The sequence below is a fragment of the Chiloscyllium plagiosum genome, chromosome 12 (assembly GCF_004010195.1).
Source record: "Chiloscyllium plagiosum isolate BGI_BamShark_2017 chromosome 12, ASM401019v2, whole genome shotgun sequence".
NCBI lineage: Eukaryota > Metazoa > Chordata > Chondrichthyes > Orectolobiformes > Hemiscylliidae > Chiloscyllium > Chiloscyllium plagiosum.
Genome location: NC_057721.1, coordinates 62,913,372 through 62,936,264, shown reverse-complemented (window position 1 = coordinate 62,936,264; position 22,893 = coordinate 62,913,372). Strand labels below are relative to the sequence as shown.

Here is a 22,893-nt window from a genome sequence, read left to right as displayed (position 1 = left end):
TATAACCTTGTTACCTTTGTATTCCATTCTCTTGCAATAATGAACACATTCTACTTTTTAATTACTTGCAGTGCCTGCACACTAATCTTTTGTAATTCACGCACTAGGACAACCAGGTCTCACTACAAATTAGAGCTCTACAATTGCTCCCTGATTAGATTTTTTTTATTCTTTCTGCCAAAATGGACAATTTCAGGATTCATTGGTGGTGTGACACCAGGTATATAAACTGGTCATCTCAACGATTGGTCAGTTGCATCAAACGATATGATGTTTTGTCTAGCTCAACAGGCAGTGTACTGACCATATTCAACCAACCAGTGCTTGAAAAATGTCGAAGTAACAGCCAATATCCGATGTAATTCTGTGATTGAGTAGGATTTACAAACAGTCAGTGTTGTTATGCTAACAGCCAAGTTAAGATTATTACTTGTCTCTGAATCTGATATCACACCAAGGTTGACAAAAATTTGGATTGGCCTTGATCAGCTGTCAGGGTGAAGGGTGGAATTGGGGGTTAGGGAATAGGGATTATCTTGAGGGCGAAAGATAACAGCATCGCTCTTCACAACATGTAACTTGGAGGATACTGAATGTTGCAAAAGCATTCTGAAAATCTAGAGACACTGAAATAGTTTAGAGGGCTGGAGATGAGATGGGTTTTGTCAGCACATAGCATTGGATAATGTTACCAAGAGGATTCATTTGGGTGAGAAGTAGGTGGTGGCCAAAGTCAGGTCCTTGGGAACACATCAGGCATAATTGTGCTGAATCAGAAAGAAGTCATTGCAGGTGGTTCCTTGGCTACAGTTATTAGCTGTGGATGGAATTGGACTGAAGAACAATAGAAAGGCATCGAAGGGGGCGTGGTTATCAGTATTGATGAGTTGGAGACAAGCCGAGAAGGAGGGATAGCTTACCTTTCTCACAGGGGCATATGGTGTCATTTTTGGTTTTGGTGAGACTTGTTTTGCAAGAACACACATGTGTTTGAAGGGATCCAAGCATGGTGTTTTACAAGAACGTGCAGAGGAGCAGGAACTGGCCATAACCTCATGATGACCCCACTTCACCATTCAGTGCCAATATAACTGATCTTTTACTTCAGCTCCACTTTTTTTCAAAACTTTCAGTATCTCTTGAGTTCCTGAGAAACCAAATATTTGGCTGTTGCAACCTTAATGGTATTCAATGATTGAGCATGTTATGTCTGTCCCCGTAAGGACAAAGCAGTACAAATTGGCTGAAAGTGATTCTCGGTTGAAATAAAATGGTTGAGGAAGATTTTTAGATGAAACAGCAGCTTCTGCTGTTTTGAAGTTAAACTATAAGTTATAGTAGTTTGCTGCCCTCATCAAAGGAATATATTCAAGGTAACTAGATTGCAATAACCCACAAAGGGTCTTGTGAATTGTCGGCAATGACCTTGTGGAACAGAAGCAGATAAGACCATAAGATATGAGAGCAGAATTAGGCAATTTGGCCCAACAGGTTTGCTCTGCCATTTGATCATGACTGATACATTTCTTACCCCAATTCTCCTGCCTTCTCCCCATAACCTTTGACCTCCTTTACTAATTGCTCAATGTACTCAATAACTTGACTTCCACAGCCTTCTGTGGCAATGAGTTCCACAGGTTCAGCACCCTCCGGCTGAAGAAATTCCTTCCCCATCTCATTATAAATGATCACCCCATCACTGTGAGGCTATGAATCCTGACTTCTCTAACATGTACTGCAATGCTCAATGGTTTTGTTTGGATTTATTATTTTAAACTGAGAAGTGGTGTATACTATTTTAGCTTGAAATACTTGAAATTCACTTTTTCTTTCTTGTTCCTCTCAGCTTTGGATTCAGTGACAAAGTTCCAATAAATGGTCATGCTCCTGTTGGACTTTATGGCAACGGTTTCAAGTCTGGATCCATGCGGTTGGGAAAAGATGCAATTGTTTTCACCAAAAATGGGGAAACAAGTAGTGTCGGCTTCTTGTCTCAGACTTACCTTGAAGCAATAAAAGCAGAAAATGTGGTTGTACCGATTGTTTCATTCAACTCAAACAATATCCTTTTTCTGTTGGAGATATTTGTTTTTGATTAGAAGACTTGTTCTTTAAAAAGCTGCATTATCTGCCATTCCTTTTCTGCAAGTCTTTCTCAGTAATTTTTAATTTAGTTGGTGAGTAGGATTATTGGTGTTTAATGTTTGTTGGGAGTTGTGCAGTATTTCTTGCTGCAAAGTGATTTATGTATACTTGCCATCCCCATATGTTGTTTTGGCTGGGATGTTAACACACTATATCTTTGCACTTGCCCAATATTTTGTTTGTAAAGATTATTAGGAATGGTTTAAACTGTACGAATGCGTGCAACTCCATGTCTTGAAAACCAACATACTCATATATACACAAGTTCCAGGTCCGCGAGCAGAATATAAGAAAGCTCTACAGAATGTTACATTGTTTTTGGCCGAGTATCAGCTAAATTCAGAACAAAAAATATTATTCCTAGACTGTCCAAATGTTGAACTGTGGATAAATTTGCTTTATACTCCACCTGTTTCTACTGGGTAGTCTTTCTAGTTTAGGCAGGTCTGTCTGAATTCTGCTTTTCCAGAAGCCGTGATGGTGAATTGCGCATTCTCCTTTTAAGAACTCCCTGGCTGTGACATTGAGACATCCCTTTAAGAACTCTTCACTCATGATCATGTGTCCAGTGGATTTTGGAATCTCCGAGTTTGATTAGGAGGCTTTTGGCAAAAGAGGATAAAAACTGTTGCTTGAGGCAAGATCTTTTTCCATGTTCCAATCCAGTAGCTTTTATTATTTTCATAAATTGGCTAATTTGATCTTGTATCAAAAAGCAATTTGTGTTCTTTGTAAATGCTTCAATTTTTTCATGCTATGGCTGGTTACCTGTGCTTTGCAATATGTTCTTTCCAAAAAACGTCAAAGATATATATGTCCAGTCAATGATAATCCCAATTCATGTTTCAAATAATGCACCTTCATATTCCAAAGCTATAGCTATCCATGTGTTTTTGTACATTGTCAGAAGATATTTTTATGTTCAGAATGTTTGGCACAGTGGCTCAGTGTTTAGCACAGCTGCCTCATGGCGCCAAAGACCCGGGTTCAATTCCCGCCTCAGGTGACTCTCTGTGTGTGGAGTTTGCACATTCTCCCTGTGTCTGCATAGGTTTCCTCCCCCAGTCCAAAGGTGTGTAGGTTAGGTAAATTGACCATGCTAAAGTGCCATAGTAATCAGGGATGTGTAGGTTAGATGCATTAGTCAGGGGTAAAACGTAGAGTAGTAGGGGAATGGGTCTGGGTGGGTTACTCTTCGGAACGTCAGTGTGGATTTGTTGGGCTGAGCTGCCTGTTTCCACACTGTAGGGATTGTATGATTCTATTCTTTTAAAAGATCTTCAAATTTTAGGAAATGTCGATGTGCTGTAAGAGTTTCAAACTGCTACTTATTTAAAAGTATGTTTACATTCTTTAACACAAGTCTTACAAAAGCTTATAAGTGAGGACATGCAGACAAGTTTGAATGCAATTTTACAACATTCTTTATTTAGCACGGAAGGGGAACTCCTGGCAGAACTGAATGCCATTTCAGGAAAACGAGGAACAAGGGTTATAATTTGGAATATAAGAATGTAAGTCAAACTTCATTAATTGATACTTTGTAACAATCTCACTAGAAAGAAATGTACTTTTAAAAGCAACAGTATTTTGAACACTTTCTGGTCTCTGATACAATCATTGCATGAAACTTTACACACAGAAGCAGTCATTCTGGTTAACCACATTTGTACTGGCTCTGTGAAAGTGCTTTCTATTTAGTCGTAGTTTCCTGTTCTTCCCTCATACGTTTTTCAAAAAGAAATTAAATTTTGATCCAGTCTCTTTCTTAGGTGCGGTTGGATTTCACTTCAGTCACTTTTTTGCGAGATACTTGATACCTTAACAAGGTCTAGATAATAAACTGGAACTCTCTTCATTTGTTTGATGATCTTAAATTTATTCACTCGAGTTACTGACTTAGTGATCAATAGAAATGCGTTGCTTGTCCAAATGCTCCTCAGTCTGAGCATCTCTTTTTTTCTGTGCTTGTGTAAATACACAATTATAATAACTGTAAGTACTTCTGAGAGAGTTTTGTTAAATCTCATGGACTTAAATAGGCACAGATTTAATAGTGTTACTTTATTTCAAGAACCAAGGATGGAAAACCAGAGTTTGACTTTGAAACTGATAAACATGACATCAGAATTCCTGGCGATCTTTTAGATGATGACACAGGAAAAAGAAAATACAAAAGGCAGGAGCGGATGGACCAAATTGTGCCGGAAAGTGATTATTCTTTAAGAGTAAGTTTAAAGTGTTGCCAGCAAGCTTAGAAGTTTCTTATGTTGCTATTTTAGAAGGTTAGGCAGTTTGTGATTGAAATTTGATTGCCCACATAAATAAAATTGGGTCACCACTGACTAATTTTGTTTCTGATTGTATTGCAGTAATTCAAATTTTCCTTACAAAAATTAATGTCCAAAAATGTTTTGTTTTAAAAATAATAATGGTCTTATGAAGCGAATAATTGCTTTTAATTGCATCTTGATTGTTAAGGTGCGTTGAGAAAAATGTATTGTGACATTCTGTTCCATTCTCAAGGAATTTCTCTTTTAGACATTAGTCTGTTCAATCTGAGAATTTGAAATAAAGGTTAAAATGAAATTAAAAGCAACAAATGCTGGAGATCAGTGGAGAGAGAGCAAGCTAATGTTTTGACTCTAGATGACCTGCTGTGATCTCCAGCATTTGTTTTCAGTACAGATACCAGCATCTGCAGTAACTTGTTCCCTCATTTAAAATGAAATTAACTGATTTCCCTGTAGATGATGTTCTTGAGGGTGATAGAATATTTAAAGAATATTTTGAGATATTTTCCACTTCATGCTTAAAGTTTTTTTTTTCAGGCTTATTGTAGTATTTTGTATCTGAAGCCACGGATGCAAATCATTCTTCTGGGAGTGAAAGTCAAAACTCAGCTCATTTCTAAAAGTCTCGCTCACATTGAACATGATATATACAGACCGATGTTTATTGTATCCTTTTTGAAGAACCTTTAAGCCAAATATTATGGGAGATAAACTTGCAAATGCTACAGTATTATGCCGCTTTATAATATGTACATTTCTCATGGTGGATTATTGACAGGAATGAGAATTTTGATTAGTACACTGTGCAGTAAAGCCCCCAATAAGTCTCATTGCATTTTTATTTATCCCTGCGATCTATTTTAAAGCTGGATTGTGAGGGATGAGCATACAGGGTATCTGTACATCCTCCATTGTTACTCAGATAATGAGTGCGATGACTCCTAATAAGAGGCAATTTCATAATGAGCTTGTTAACAGGAAATTGTAATATCTTAAACAATGCCCTTCAGTGCTTCACACACCTCTGAACATCATTTCTAATTAATTTAATTTATTTTCAGGTGTAGTCACTGTGTTGTAGGTGTGGAGACAAAGTGACATTGACGGAGCCCTCCATAATCTTGTTCCACGTACTAAGTAGGATAAATTCAAATCACATCTGTGGCTCAGAACTGGATGCCAGTAAGATTTTGTGTGTCATCAATAATTCCAGTGTTACATGGGAGCATAATCTGTAACCTCGTGGCCCAACATTTCACTAAAGCCAGTGAACCAGATATAACAGGGAGTGCAGGGCAACATGCAGGAGCAGCACAAGGCATGCTTAAAAATGAGCTGCTGCTCCTGCAGCAGAGTTACAAGATAACTTAATAGAAAAAAAAAGGTGTTACCCATTTAGGACAGAGATGACAAGAAATTATCCAGTGATATAAGGTGGTGGATAATTAAGCAACTAGCACGATGTTGAGGATCCCCATACGTTCCCCACTCTGTCAGTTGGGTACATATTTGAAAACAAAATATAAGGCTGAAGGGTTTGCAGCATCTTCAGTGAGAAGTGCTCAATGAAAAATTCATCTCAGCCAAAATTGCAAACTCCTAATTCAATTTGTTTGATAATGAGAAATGGCTCAGTGTATTGGATGCAGTAAAGGCTGTGGGCCCAGGCAACCCCCAAATACTTTCTTGCTCCAGAACTGGCCCTTAGCTAAGCTTTTCTAGTACAGCGGTATGGAAAAAAATGCTTTATTTCAATGGTGTAGCAAGAGTTGAATGCTTTTGATATTGAGGAAGTATTTTATGGCACAAAGGAGCCTCAAAAATGGAAATTGGGAAAAACCTGTCCAGTTACTAATCATATGTAGTCTAGAGCAAGTTTGTTAGGCTATTGGAGGCCACTCATCACAGACCTAGTCTATCACTGAATTGAATTATGGTCTGTCCTAAGGAGGTGTTCCTCACTGTCATGTCTATGCCCAAACATCTTTAGCTGTTTCACGTGAGACTTTCCCTACATGAGGTTGGAATTGGGGATTCTTGCTGATTGCACCATAAGCAATACCATTCATACTGAAGTAGTCCAAGAGTACATAACAGCAAGATCTACACAACATTTAGACTTTGGTACTGGAAAGTAATGGCCATCTCCAACCTAAGTATAATTGTCTCTCCTTCATTATGGCATTGTCACTGCTGAATCCTCCCCACCCTGTGGAGTTGCCATTGATAAGAAACTTATCTGGATCAGCCACAAAAATATTTTGACTGCAAGTGCAGGTCAGAGACTGGGGGTGCTAAACTGAGAAGCACACAGTTTGTGAGAAGATTTGTAACTCGGGTGCTCGTTGTTGTTGTGGTTCTGTTCGCCAAGCTGGGAATTTGTGTTGCAGACGTTTCGTCCCCTGTCTAGGTGACATCCTCAGTGCTTGGGAGCCTCCTGTGAAGCGCTTCTGTGGTGTTTCCTCCGGCATTTATAGTGGCCTGTCCCTGCCACTTCCGGTTGTCGATGCGGATCGTTAGCTGTCTTCCTGTTTGTCCTATATAGTGTTTTGTGCAGTCTTTGCATGGGAATTTGTACACTACATTACACCCTACCATCTAGCAGCAGCTGTATGGGTGGCCACTCTCACGTTGCTCACCAAATTGGTGCACGATATTGACTTGGAAATATCTCACCTTTCCTACATCATCACTGGGTCAAGATCTAGGAACTCCCTATGTGATATTGCTTTGGGGACAACTACACATCTAAGGCTGCAATGGTTCAACAAGATGGCTCAAATCCACTTTCTCGAGCAGTTCGGGAATAGAGACTGATGCTCATCTTGCCACTGATGGTTAAGCCCTTGCGTACAAATAGGTCAGTAAAGCCTGTGTAAGGATGATATCATTTATGAGGCAGACGCTTTCCAATTTATTTACAGAATGAGTGTCACTGGCTTGCCCAGTGTTTAATACGTGTCCTAATTGTTCATGAAAATGGTGGTGAATTGCCCCCTTAAATTACTGCATCTTTGAGACATAGGAACACTCACAGTGGTGTTAAGAGTACTAGGATTTTGGCTTTGTCAAGGAATGGCATTGTAATTCAGAATTTGGATGGTGAGAAACTTAATTTGTTAACTTTAATTTTTCTATTCTCCCTCTGTCATCCATGGGTTGGTAAGGAGTTTTCTGTTAGGAATGCTTGAGTTTTATAGCTTAATATCATGAAAATACAATAAGAAAATACACTTTGCATGCCTGTATTTGGGTAACATTTTACCCCATTACCACTGAGGGTAGCTGAAATGGCAGATGTCAAAAGAGAGTTCTGTTACGTTCCAACCATTGCATCAACTCCAAATTAATTTCTTTTTTTTGTGTTTATTTAATTTTGCATTCCAATTACAGCTGAATTTTACATTTCCTTAATGCTGTTTCAGAACAAAAACATAAAAATAACCTTTGGCTTTAACTGGAGAAATAAAGAACATTTTGGGATAATGATGTACCATAAAAACAGGTTGATTAAATCTTACGAGAAAGTTGGCTGTCAGCTCAGAGTAAGTACATCTATAAAATAGTTTCCTCAATTCCTCTCCTTACACGTTATCCCAGTCCCAAGCTTCCAACTTGGCACTATCCTCCTGATCTGTACATCATCTTTCCCATCTATCCGCTCCACCCCTCCCCTCCCCCAAACCTAAAATCCTTCTCCCTTGCCTTCACCCACCTATCACTTTCTCAGCCACCTTACCCCCAACGTCAGTCCCCCTCTCATTTATCTCTCAGCTATCTGGCTCACAAGCCTCATTCCTGATGAAGGGCTTATGCCTGAAACATTGATTCTCCTGCTTCTTGGATGCTACCTTACCACCTTACCTGCTGTGCTTCTCCAGCATTACACTCTCAACTCTGATCTCCAGCATCTGCAGTGCTCGCTTTCTCCCTGCAAAATATAAGATCAGTTATGGTTTAAAATTATAGTTTGCATTTGTCTTCTGAATCTAAAGTAATATGAATCCATTCTACTGTCTTCTTTTCAGGCAAACAACATGGGAGTGGGGGTCATTGGAATTATTGAATGCGACTTTCTTAAGCCAACACATAATAAACAAGACTTTGACTATACAAATGAGTATAGGTAAGACTTCACAGTTGGGAAGCTATCTTATTTTCATTACAATATGCATACGGTTCTTTCAGCAATTTAATGGCCTAAAGCCTGCAGTCACCTTAATTTCATTATGCAATGTTATACCTTTTTGTATGGAGGGGAAGAAGGTTACAATTTTCATATTGTTCTTTAATACCTCTTTGGAAATGAATGCATCATTAAATTGACTTCAGTCACTGGTAGCTTAAGTTTTAATTTGATTTGGGTTTATTTTTGTTGTGAACTGATACTGTGCCAAGGTCAGTTTGCTCATTATTTCTAGTTTTTCAGGAATAAAAGACAACAGTATATCATTATGAGCTAGTCTTGGAGAGATGAGCTCAGTTGTGTTTTGTACAAGTACCTAACTATTCAAAACAAAGAATAAGATCAGAATTCACTGCTTTCTTCATACATCTTGTGTTCTTGCAACTTTTAACTTCAAGGCCTCATTCTGCAATTCTCTTGACAAGAGATATAATATCGAAGTACTGCTGTATTTATTTCCTCTCTCAAAGCGCACCATCTGGTGGCCAGCTCAGAATATGTGACTATTGACAAAATATAAATATGATTTAAGAGATTATTATTCTGATAAATTCACAATTAACGTCCCTACTGGCCATGGAGGAATTCTGAAAATCATTAAGTCCATTGTAATGCACTCATGTCCTTTAGGGAAGGAAACTGCCGTACTTATCCTCGTCTAGCCTATATGTGACTCCGAACTCATAGCAATGTGGTTGACTCTTAACTGCAGTTTGGTCCTTTAGGAATGGGCAATAAATGCTGGCTTGCCAGCGATACCCACACCCTGTGAATGAACTAAAAAAAGTAACACTATCAAAACTATGTCATTGAGCTTAGAAGCACAGTGATTGTAGAAACATAACCACTTAGATTGGTCCCCCTTGTTATTTTTCTGAAATATTTAATGCACTAGTAATCAAAACAAAAATGTGGCATGGGATATGTTTACAACACACTTTACAACTACATAATGTATATGCTGTGAATTCTGAAAATTATAAATATAGCCTTAATAGTGTGAAGTGGAAAGTCTCATAGTGCTGACAGGTCCAGCAGTATCATTTTGGCCTTTGCCCTTGAGTTTAACGTTTGTTTCAGCTAGTTTTCGCTGTATACTGAATCAATACTTTTGGAGTGTGAATACAATGTTGTATAACGCAAAACATGTTAAGAATTTTTTGGTTTGTTTCCAACAAACTGGAAACATGCCTGAGTTATCGTTGTTCGAAATTGGTATGCAATCAAAAAGAAATTTAAAAAAAACTAGTGAGACAACTTAAACCTTCAGCATTTAGTCATTTTTTTAATCAGTCATGGTGAAAAGAGGTAAGTCTTTTAGTTGCTAGAGAATTCAAACTTAAATCAGAACTCTTATTTTGTTAATAGTCTCATATTCTCAGTTGGCCACCAGATGGTGTGCTTTGAGAGAGGAAGCGAGCATAGCAATACTTTGGTATTTCACCTTGTCAGGAGGATTGCAGAATGATGCATGTCATTGAAGTTAAAAGTAGAGTTACAAGAACACATGATGCTTGAAGAATGCAGGGAATTCTGATCTTATTATTCGTTTTGTATGGTTTTATTCAAAACAGTCAGGTGCTTGTACAAAGCACAACTGAGCTCATCTATACATGTCTGTCTGTCTCATAATGATATGTTATTGTCCTTTACCACCTCGTCTTATATCGCATCACACTCCATGTGGGCAGTTACTTGCAGAAATTTATGCATTCTGGCCTTCCCTCTGTAATGAGGTCTGAAGTGGGGATGTTCGCCAATGATAGCACAGTGTTCAGCACCATTCGTAACTCCTCATATACTGAATGCAACAAGATCTGGACAATATCCAGGCTTGGGTCGACAAGTGGCAAGTAACATTCGCACCACACAAATGCCAGACAATGACTGTCACCCTAACCACCGCCCCTTGACATTTAACTGTACTACCGTCACTGAATTCTCCCACTGTCAACATCCTTGGGATTACCTTTGACAGAAACTCAACTGGACTCACCACATAAACACAGTGCCTACAAGAGTGCGTCAGAGACTAGGGATACTGAGGCGAGTAACTCACCTCCTGACACCCCAAAGCCTATCCACCACCTACAACGCATACGTCAGGAGCGCGATGGAATACTCCCCACTTGCCTGGATGGGTACAACTCCAATGACACTCCAGAAGCTTGACACCATCCAGGACAAAGCAACCAGTTTGTTGGCATCACGTCTACAAACATTCAATCCCTCCACTACTGACGCTCAGTAGCAGCAGTGTGTACTATCGACAAGATACACTGCAGAAATTCACCAAAGATCCTTATACAGCTTCTTCCAAACCCATAACCCCTTTCACCTAAAAGGACAAGGGCAGCAGGTACTTGGGGACACCACCACATTCGAGTTCCCCTTCAAATCACTCACCACCCTGACTTGGAAAAGTACCACCGTTCCTTCACAGCCGTTGGTCAAAATCCTGGAATTCTCTCCCTACCGGCATTGTGGGTCAACCCACAGCAAGTGGACTGCAGCGTTTCAAGAAGGCAGCTCACCAGCAACACCTCAAGGGCAAATAGGGATGAGCTATCAATGCTGGCCAGCCAGTGACGCCCAAGACCCACAATGAATAAAAAAAATTAGTTTTGTTTTAGTTAGCAAGTCTAACCTATATTGAGGTAGCTACTAAACCATTTCCTATAACAAAAACAGAAAATGCTGGTGAATCTCAGCAGGTCTGGCCGCATCTGAAGTGTTAAAGCCGAGTTAACATTTCAAATCTGATAGCCCCTAGAGAAAGAGTAGTGTTTGTGCTGAAGATGTGGTATTGGGGGGGTGGGGGGAGAGGTGGAAGAACAGAGGTGGGCAAATGGAGACAGAAAACATAGAGAGGGAGATTTGAAAGGGGTAGGCAGATGATCTCTTGGGCTTGAATAAAAGGGAAGCTGAATAACTGGTAAGGAGAGCTGAAAATAGACAGAAGATGGGTAGACTGTGCTGAAGGCAGCCCAAGTCCTGACAGGACCAGGGTATGGGAAATGTTGCAATTCAAGCAAAAAATTAATTTCTTAGGATATACCTGATACATATTTTTCCAAATTACAGACTGACGATTCAAGCACTCGGACTGAAGCTGAGTGATTACTGGAATGAGAAAAAGAATATGAGAAACCAAGAAGATCCTCAGAGTGTTATACCTGTAGAAGACTCGCAGTAAGTATTTGTGCTACTTCAGCAAGCAGCATGTTTAACATGGCTTCATGTTTTATCACAAGACTGGTAATCCAGAGACCAAGGTAATGTCCTGGGGACCTGAGTTCGAATCCCGCCTTGGCAGATGGTGGATTTAGAATTCAATTTTTTAAAATTTTGGAATTAGGAGTCTAACGATGACCGTGAACGCCTTGTCTATTGTCGGGAAAAACCCATCATAATTCACTCATGTCCTTTTAGGGTAGAAACTGCCGTCCTCACCTAGTCTAGCCTATGCATGACTCCGGACCTACAGCAATGTGGTTGACTCTCAAATGCGATTTGAGTATTGAGGGACAGGCAATAAATGCTGGCCCAGCCAGCGATGCCCACATACTGTGAATTTGTTTTAAAATAAGTAAGAAGCTCCTTCAATTCCCATGCAGCTTCTTAACCCTTTTGAGATGTGTATGCAATTTATTCATAGTTAAAAATCACACAACACCAGGTTATAGTCCAAAAGGTTTAATTGGAAACACACTAGCTTTCGGAGCGAAGGAGCGTCGCTCCGAAAGCTAGTGTGCTTCCAATTAAACCTGTTGGACTATAACCTGGTCCTGGTGTTGTGTGATTTTTAACTTTGTACACCCCAGTCCAACACCGGCATCTCCGAATCAATTTATTCATGTATGCCAAAGTTTCAGTTATCTTATTCTGTATGGATGGATGCAAATCTAAATTGCTGGGAGACTTTTTGTATATAAGTTTAGTTTCTGTAACATTGAAAACAATTGCTATTTTCCTACTAGTGAATTTAAATCTGAGCCTATTGTAGGTGTAGATCTTGCACTCTGATTAGAATTCTCCACTCTCCAATAAATAAAATAATCTTCAATAGTTGATTCCGTAGTATAAAAATAATTGGCTAAATAACTAGAGGAAAATGTCAAAGTTTGTGAAGGTTTAAAACATGACTTGAAAGTGTGTTGAAATTAGGAGTTTGATAGGAATCTTTAAAAAGAAATTGAAGATGCCTTGAAGACTTTTGCAAGGTTGTGGGCAAAAGTTGGCTATTAAGATAAATTAGTTAGCTATTTCAGAGAACTGGTGCAGATGTGACAGACTGAGTAGCTTCATTCTGGGCTGGATTATTGTATAAACGTAGTTCTGTCCTGCATGATGCTGAGAGTTCTAATGAGAATCTGGAATCTGATTTCAAACACTGATCTTGTAAACATAATGAATATTTAGCATCAAAAAATTTCTGCTTGTCACAGTTTGTCAACTCTTTCTGCTTTTATAATTTTTTTACTTTTACATTTAAAGCTGAAAGATTATACATTGGTTCCAGTCAGAAAGCAATTAGTGGGTTTGATCAATGATTCAATGCTTTAACCTCTTCCAGATATTGCCCAAAGTGATTAGATTAGATTAGATTAGATTCCCGACAGTGTGGAAACAGGCCCTTCGGCCCAACAAGTCCACACCGACCCTCCGAAGAGCAACCCACCCAGACCCATTCCCCTATATTTACCCCTGACTAATGCACCTAACACTACGGGTAATTTAACATGACCAATTTACCTACCTTGCACATCTTTGGACTGTGGGAGGAAACTGGAGCACCTGGAGGAAACCCATGCAGACACGGGAAGAATGTGCAAACTCCACACAGACAGTTGCGCTTTCTGAAATATTTTTATTTGCTGTTTTCTTAGTAGCTAAACTTTCTAAGGGCCAAAATTAGAACTTAAACAAAACAGCCAAGAAAAACACAAACATATCGACAAATATCTTTTAATGACTCCCATGGCTTATGATTTGGAGATATTGGTGTTGGACTGGGGTGTACAAAGTTAAAAAATCACACAACACCAGGTTATAGTCCAACAGATTTATTTGAAAGTACTAGCTTTTAGAGCGCTGCTCCTTCATTTGGGTGGTTGTGCTGTATAAGAGTGTAAGACACAGAATTTATAGCAAAGGTTTACAGTGTGATGTAACTGAAATTATATCTTTTTCAATCCAGGTCTTTTTCAATGTATAATTTCAGTTACATCACACTGTAAACTTTTGCTCTAAATTCTGTGTCTTCCAATCTTATACTCCACAACCACCTGATGAAGGGGCAGCGATCTGAAAGCTAGTGCTTCCAGTTAAACCTGTTGGACTATAACCTGGTGTCCCATGATTTATGATACATAAGCATCTTACTTAATTTACAGAATCCAAGGTGCCACACTTCAGTGTATCTTGCAGTGAGACAATTCCACAGGAGATTTTAATAGATAAAGCTCAATACAGTTATGTTTTTGGTTTCCAATTTATTTCTACTTCTGAATTCATATGTTTATAGTATTTTTTCAAATATGTAGACTGTACTTTTATTTGCAGGAAGCTTCCTGATCAAACTTGGGCTCAATGTGATGGCTGTTTAAAATGGCGAAAGCTTCCAGATGGGATTGATCCAGATAAGCTGTCTGATAAGTGGTTCTGTAGCATGAATCCAGATCCACATTTCAGGTAAGAATCATTCATTATTAGTTTCACACATTTACTTTCTGCCAACATAGTATTACATTTCTCTACTTTACGTGAGGGCCAATCACAATGCACCACCTCCAAAGATTCAAAAAGGAGAGAATGTAGGGTAACATAGAAATAATAATTAGGCAAACTTGGGGATTAGAGATCTATAAGCTTTAGACAATGTTATCTCTCATCTTTGGACAACTGTGCACTTCTTTCTTCGTTAATCCTTTTGCCTATTCAGTTGTTTACCATTTCTCTTATGCTCCCAGATGTTTAAATTTAATCTAGAGCTGCTTTTTATTTCATACGAGGGACTCAAAAGTGTTGCATTCATTTCTAAAGTGCAGGTGTGCTCAGTCAATTTTTTTTTAACTGGAAAAACGCAGCAGGTCAGGTAGCATCCAAGGAGCAGGAGAATTGACGTTTCGGGCATAAGCCCTTCTTCAGGAATCTACAACGATTTTTTTTTTTAAACCTGTATCCCCATCTTGGGAACAATACAATCAAGGAGCAAGATTAAAACATTCAGCTCTCAAACCTGCTCTGCCATTGGAGAAAGATCATGGCTGATCGGTGATTCAGTGGTTAGCACTGCTGCCTCACAGCACCAAGGACCTGAGTTTCATTCCAACCTTTGGCGATGATCTGTGTGGAGTTTGCACATTCTCCCCATATCTGCGTGGGGTTTGCTTCAGTTTCCTCCCACAATCCAAAGATATGTAGGCCAGGTGGATTGGCCATGCTAAATTATCCATAGTGTGCAGGAATGGGAGTGAGTCTGGATGGGATGATCTTCGGAGGGTTTTTGAGGGCTTGACAGTCCAAAAGGCCAGTTTCCCTACAGAATCCCTGTAGGGATTCTATTCTACTCTATGATCTGATTGTAGCCTCAAATCCACATTTCCACTTATCCTTAATAACCTTTTACCCACTATCTCTGCCTTTAAAATTGTTCAAAGACACTCTTCCTGAAACAGAAATTGAAGCAGAATTCCAAACCATAAACATAGAGAGCTGAAGAAACTCATCAGGTGTGGCATCATCTGTGTGTAGAGAAACCTAGTTAATATTCTGAATGATTTCTTCATAACTAAAAGGGGTAGGAAATTGTATTTATTTACTTTCAATAGGGGCAAAGGGAACATGATGTAGAGGCTAAGTGCAGAAGATCAGCAGATTGTTAATGGTGATGAAATAGAAAAAGAGATGGAAAACGGGTATGAATTAATGTGTGAAAGGGACAGAATGGGTCCTGACTGTTCAGAGCAAAGTCAAGAAGACGTAAACAAGACCATGCTGGGGGAAGGGAGTAAGTGTAAGGAAAATGGAGAATAGGCCTGATGCAGTCTGGATCTGAAGTTGTAGAATTAAATAGTCAGTCCTAGGGGTTGTGAAATACCTAAAGGGAAAATGAGGTGTTGTTGCTCGAGCTTGCATTATGCTTTGCTGGAACATTGTAGTAGGCCCGAGGTTGCTGTTATGTTAACATTTCTGTAGCTATCATGCCCCCAACCCCAGCAAGGCAGACTCTGCTTTAAGTTTGGATGCACACATACACCACCAGTCTGCCTGTATAGGCACAGGAACTTCCGAAGAGCCTTTTGTAAACAATATGGAAAGTGTGAACACTTGGTGCCTCATTCAAGGCAGATGGGAACAATGAAGTATCAAACTTTTAAGGAACATGTATACCATAATCTCAGATCTTCCAAGTGCAAGTTATTTAAGGATTTTGTGATTTTAATTGTCTATAAATCAGAAGCTTTTAAAAAAAACACATGGCCAAATGTTCTAACAGCCTGCATGGCAAAAAAAAAAGTGGATAATAGGTAAGTTTACTTGTGATAGCTAAGAGTCTTTTCCCACATTCACTTCAGCTGAATTTCAGTTCGTGATCAGCATTCAAGTTAAGACTTCATTTTGGATGGTTTTTCTCTCAAAGGCATCCTTTACACAACTTACAATTACTGCAATATTTGCGTGTGTGGATTTGTAGAACAGCATAAAGTATCTCTGTTATCTGCGGAATGTTTCTTCTGGCAATTCGTTTGCCGCTACTTTCCTGACTCGCGTTATCAGCAAACCGGCACTTTTCAGAAAAGTGGCCACATTTGGAGAATGTGTTATTCTCCACCAGCATTATGTGGGAGAGCATTACTGCAGGTGCACAAGTGCCATCCTTGAATGGTTTTGTAAAGCAATGTAGTTATGTTTGCATAATAAATACATCTTCCAAAAAGAATCCCATGCTATAATGTTTTTCCCTTATTTCAAATTCAGTTAATGAGTTTTTAAGTTTAGAAATACTCAAGTATTGAGAGATGATCAACAAATTATAAATGAAAGCATTTTTTTGTGATTGTTTTGAAATTATGCACTGTGGAATGTAGTGCAGGTGGGTTAATTTAGGTGTAAGTTCTTTAAAGAATATGCCAGAGTGCAGTTTAAATGATTACATTTCTGCTGTTTTTCTTTAATTCAAAATAAAGGTGCAAACCACAAATGTTGAAAATGTTCCTCTAAGTGAGTTTTGAGAAGATTTGTAGCTAAGGTTGAGGTTCTGGATGTAGATTTGCTCACTGAGTTGGAAGGTTCGTTTTCATGAAAACAAACCTTCCAGCTCAGCAAGCAAACCTACGTCCATGTTCCTGTCAAAATGGAATGTAGGAAATGTGTCTTTGATTAGTATGTACCGGTTAGGCAGGGGCGAAGTTGTCGAACGCGGGAGCATGGTTTACTAAGGAAGTTGAATCTCTTGTCAAGAGGAAGAAGGCAGCTTATGTTAGGATGAGATTTGATGGCTTAGTTAAAGTGCTTGAGTGTTCCAAGTTAGCCAGGAAAGACCTTGAGAGAGCTAAGAAGAGCCAGGAGGGGACATGAGAAATCATTGGTGGATAGGATCAAGGAAAACCCTAAGGCTTTCTATGGGTATATCAGGGATAAAAGAATGTCTAGAGTAAGATTACGGCCAATCAAGCATAGTAGTGGGAAGATGTGCGTGGAGTCAGAGGAGATGGGCGAAGTGCTAAATGAATACTTTTCGTCAGCATTCACACTATAAAAAGACAATGTGGTTGAGGAGAATAGAGATACAGGCTACTCTACTAGATGGGATTGAGGTGCATAGGAGGAGATGTTAACAATTCTGGAAAATGTAAAAATAGGTAAGTCACCTGGGCCAGATGGGATTTATCCTAGGATTCTCTGGGAAGCAGGGAGGAATTGCCGAGCCTTTGGCTTTGATCTTTGTCGTCATTGTCTATAGGAATAGTGCCAGAAGACTGGAGGATAGCAAATTTTGTCCCCTTGTTCAAGAAGAGGAGTAGAGACAACCCTGGAAATTATAGACTTATGAGCCTTACTTCGGTTATGGGTAAAGTGTTGAAAAGGGTTATAAGAGAGGATTTATAATCATCTAGAAAGGAATAAATTGATTAGGGATAGTCAACACTGTTTTATGAAAGGTCGGTTGTGCCTCACAAATCTTTATTGAGTTCTTTGAGGTGACCAAACAGGTGGATGAGGGTAAAGCAGTTGAATGTGGTGTACATGGATTTCAGTAAGGCGTTCGATAAGATTCCCGACGAGAGGCTATTGTACAAAATACAGATGCATGGGATTGACAGTGAGTTGGCGGTTTGGATCAGACATTGGCTAGCTGAAAGAAGACACAGGGATGGTGGTTGATGGGAAATATTCATCCTGGAGTTCAGTTACTAGTTGGGTATTGCAAGGATCTGTTTTGGGTCCACTGTTGTTTGTCATTTTTATAAATGATTTGGATAAGGGCATAGAAAGGTGGATTAGTAAATTTGCGGATGACACTAAGGTAGGTAGAGTTGTGGATAGTGACAAATAATGTTGCAGATTACAGAGAGACATAGATAAGCTGCAGAGCTGGGCTGAGAGGTGACAAATGGAGTTTAATGCGGAAAAGTGTGAGATGATTCACTTTGGAAGGAGTAACAGGAATGTATAATCTGGGCTAATGGTAGGATTCTTGATTAGTGTAGATGAGCAGAGAGATCTCGGTGTCCAGGTACATAAATCCTTGAAGGTTGCTAACCAGGTTGATAGGGTTGTTAAGAAGGCATACGGTGTGTTAGCTTTTATTTGTAGAGGGATTGAGTTTTGGAACCATGAGATCATGCTGCAGCTGTACATAACTCTGGTGCAGCCACACTTGGAGTATTACGTACAGTTCTAGTCACTGCATTATAGGAAGGATGTGGAAGTTTTGGAAAGGGTGCAGAGGAGATTTACTAGGATGTTGCCTGGTATGGAGGGAAGGTCCTTTGAGGAAAAACTGAGGGACTTGAGACTGTTTTTGTTCGAGAAGAAGGTTGAGAGGTGACTTAATTGTGACATATAAGGTAATCAAAGGATTAGATAGGTTGAACAGTGAGAGCTTTTTTCATCGGCTGTTGATGGCTAGCACGAGGGGATGTGGCTTTAAATTGAGTGATAGATATAGGACAGATATCACTGGTCATTTCTTCACTCAGAGTAGTAGGGACATGGAATCCCCTGCCTGCAACAGTGGTAGACTCGCCAACTTTAAGGGCATTTAAATGGTCATTGGATAGGTATATGAAGGAGAATGAAATAGTGTAGGTTAGATGGGCTTTCAGATTGGTTCCAAACATCGAGGGCCGAAGGGCCTGTTCTGCACTGTAATGTTTTCTGTTCTATGTGTGGTGATCCAACATTTGAAAACTAAAGATAGAACAATGCTTACATGGAACCGGACATCGTGAAGGATCTCACAAGATGTTAATTAATTGCTTCCTAAGATTTTATATGTTGTTGGTAGTTTCTGCTTTCATCTATCAAATTGGTTTTGATTGCATATTTGTTTTCTTGTTTAGGAGCTGCAGTGTCCCAGAAGAACCTGAAGATGATGTTGATGTTACTCCCAGTTATGAGAAAACATATAAAAAAATGTAAGTTTTTCTCACTGATGAAACGTTTTACATTATTGAGCTAATTGGTTAAATGCTGCTGTAGGTTATGAACTTCAGGTTGTGTCATGCTTATTTTTTCTACAAAACTGCATTTGTTTAAATCGTGGACTTAAAATATATTTCAAATGTGGGTTTGATGGTAGATGAAGTATAATTTCTTTCCCCCTTATACTATGCGTCAGTGAGTTCAGTGGTATTTCTGTGCACCCACTGCTTCCATGTTTTCGCTTGTGTTGTCAGTATAGTGGATGATTAGAAGTCATAATGATGTAACCTACAGAGGATGCAAAGCATGTACTCCAGTGAGAATGGTAGTTCCCAGAAAAAGGGGGAGAAAAGTTCAAGTTGCCTTCTAATTGGTCATTTGGTGTTTACATTTATGTAGTTTGGACTATTTCTACTGAATTACTGAGTTGTGGGAATGGGTGGGTCTGGGTGGGATGGTTTTTGGAAGGTTGATGCAGACCCAATGGGCTGATTGGCCTCTTTCTGCACTGTAGGGATTCTATGATTCGATGGTTTTTTAAAAAAAAAATCCTCAAGAGTTTTAACACGGTGAAAGAGGAAATATTATTTTCTTTGGGAAAATTAACACGGAATTTTGACCTAGCAGCAGTGACGTATTTCCTGACTCTGAGCTGTTTTGGTGTTCCTTCATTATTGTTGAGCCAAAACCCTGACACACTCTTCCTGACAGGGCTGTGGGTGTACACACTAAATAGCCTGCAGTGGTTCAAAAAGGCCGCTCACCATCATCTTCTCCAGGGGATTTGGTGATGGCCAATAAATACCAGTCCAGCCAGTGAAGCCTGCAGCCCTGAATCTGTGAAAAGATACTTCACTGGCCAACGTGAAAACACTGTTGAAAGAAACTTTTTTACATACAGGATTGTTCCATTATGGGACACATCATGAGTAACACGGATCTTCCTATTCACAAAGACCAAGACAGTGCTTGGAATGATGTTCACTCTTGGCGAAAGAATGGCTATTATTTGTGTTGCCATTTTGTCCCTGTGTTGTGTAATGTGACACCCTGTTCCACAATTGAAAATGTCTAGAGAGATTGTGGACTGGTAATAATCTTCTAGAAATCCGGATATTCTGGAAAAGTTCCAAATGATTTAAACTGCCAGTGTGATACTTATATTTATAAAAGTGATTTTGGAGACAAAAAGAAAGTAACCTTAGGCTAGTTAGCTTAATGTCTGTTATTGGGGAAAAGTTTAGAGTCAATGATAACAAAAGTAATAGCAGAGCATCTAGAAATCACACATGATCAAGCAGGATCAGCATGGCTTCATACAGGGGAAATAACACTGCCAAATTTACTAGAGTTCTTTGGAAGAAGTGGCAAGCAGCTTAAATAACAGGTAAGCAGTGGATCTGTTACATTTGGATTTTCAGGAGCCATTTGGTACGCTACTGCGCTTACTAAGATAAGGGCCCATGGTTTTGGAGGTCGGATGTTAGCATGGATAGAGGATTGGCTAATTAACAAAAGACAGTGTACGGGGTCAATTTCAGGATGAATCTGGCCGTGTTCTGTGGAGAATAGCGCTCGGGCCCCAATTACTGATCATATGTATTAATGACTTGAATGAGGAAAATAAAATTACTATATTGAAGTAAGTAGGTTTTATTAAAACTGCACAAGGTACTAGAAAGATCACAGCTTGAATACTGTGAACAGTTTGGAGCCCTTATCTAAGGAAAGATATATTGACATTGAGGGCAGTCCAGAGAAACTTCATTAGCCTGATGCCAGGTATTGGAGGGACTGCATTATGAGAAGAGATTGAGAAGATTAAAGCTCTATATGGAAGAATGAGAAGTGACCTAATTGAAACATTCAAAGTTCTTGGAGGACTTGACAGGGTACGTGTGTAAAAGTTGTTTCCCCTTACAGCAGAGTCTAGGACTAGAGGGTATAATTTCAGGAGAAGGCGTTGCATGTTTAAGATAGTGATTAAGAGGAATTTCTTCTCTCACGGTAGTGAATCTATGGAATTCTTTACTGTAGGGGCTGTTGATGCTGGCTTACTAAATATGAGGGGCAGATTTTTAATCATTAAGGGAATCGAGGGTTATGGGGAAAAGGCAATTTACGATTATCCGATCAGTCATGATCTCATTGGTGGAGCAGACTTAATGGGCTGAATGGCCTGCTTCTGCACTGACTACTTATGAGGGACAATATACAGTACAATTCTACCCATGAGTCTGACACCATAGATCCCATCACATCTGTCTGCGCTCGACAAAATGTTGCAGGAGGCACCTTGTTTCCCTAATTGGTATCTCGATAGCATTGAAAGAAAAAACGCACTAGAGTACCATTGCTACCAACTTTTCTTGACTTACAAAAGCTAAGAATACTTTGTCACAGGTAATAGATGAGATCATTGCATTTTTTAAAGGAAGATTGTATAAATATTTTAGAAACGACTTGATTAGAGTCATAGAGATGTACAGCACGGAAACAGACCCTTCGGTCCAACCCGTCCATGCTGACCAGATATCCCAACTCAATCCAGTCCCATCTGCAGGCACTTGGCCCATATCCTTCTAAACCCTTCCTAATCATATGCCCATCCAAATGCATTTTAAAAGTTGCAATTGTACTAGCCTCTACCATTTCCTCTGGCAACTCATTCCATACACGTACCACCCTCTGCATGAAAAAATTACCCCATAGGTCTCTTTTATATCTTGCCCCTCTCACCTTAAACCTATGCCCTCTAGTTTTGGACTCCCCCACCTCAGGGAAAAAGACTTTGACTATTTATCTTATCCATGCCCCTCATAATTTTGTAAATCTTTGAGGACATCCATCAGCCTCCGTCGCTCCAAGAAAAACAGTCCCAGCCTATTCAGCCTCTCCCTATAACTCAAATCCTGCAACCCTGGCAACATCCTTGTGAATCATTTCTGAACTCTTTCAAGTTTCACAACATCTTTCCAATAGGAAGGAGACCAGGATTACACGCAATATTCCAACAGTGGCCTAACCAATGTCCTGTACAGCCACAACATGACCTCCCAACTCCTGTACTCAACACTCTGACCAATAAAGGAAAACTTACTAACTATACCTCTTATGCTCACATCCAAATCATTTATATAAATGATGAAAAGTAGTGCTTGGAGCAATGATCTTTGTGGCACTCCACTGGTTACAGTCCTCCGGTCTGAAAAAACAACCCTTCACCACCACCCTCTGTCTTCTATCTTTGAGCCTGTTCTGTATCCAAATGGCGAGTTCTCCCTGTATTCCGTGAGATGTAACCTTGCTAACCAGTCTCCAATGGGGAACCTTGTCACACGCCTTACTGAAGTCCATGTAGATCACATCTACTGCTCTGCTCTCATCAATCCTCTTTGTTACTTTGTTACTTCTTCAAAAGTCTCAATCAAGTTTGTGAGACATGATTTCCCACGCACAAAGCCATGTTGACAATCTCTAATCAGTCCTTGCCTTTCCAAATACATGTACATCCTGTCCCTCAGGATTCCCTCCAACAACTTGTCCACCACTGACGTTAGGCTCACCCTGGCTTGTCCTTGCCACCCTTCTTAAACAGTGGCACCGTTTAAGTTA

General features: G+C 39.6%; 1 protein-coding gene across 1 annotated transcript in view; it reads left to right on the top strand.

The window, feature by feature from the left end:
- morc3a (MORC family CW-type zinc finger 3a) overlaps positions 1–22,893 on the top strand; it is a 57,635-nt gene that overhangs the window by 7,231 nt on the left and 27,511 nt on the right. Inside the window, exons 4-12 of the mRNA XM_043701237.1 lie at positions 1,847–2,061; positions 3,515–3,659; positions 4,220–4,373; positions 4,977–5,105; positions 7,865–7,984; positions 8,468–8,565; positions 11,710–11,817; positions 14,191–14,319; positions 19,197–19,271. Of these exons, the coding sequence (XP_043557172.1) occupies positions 1,847–2,061; positions 3,515–3,659; positions 4,220–4,373; positions 4,977–5,105; positions 7,865–7,984; positions 8,468–8,565; positions 11,710–11,817; positions 14,191–14,319; positions 19,197–19,271 (1,173 nt within the window). The remainder of the gene's footprint in view (positions 1–1,846; positions 2,062–3,514; positions 3,660–4,219; positions 4,374–4,976; positions 5,106–7,864; positions 7,985–8,467; positions 8,566–11,709; positions 11,818–14,190; positions 14,320–19,196; positions 19,272–22,893) is intronic.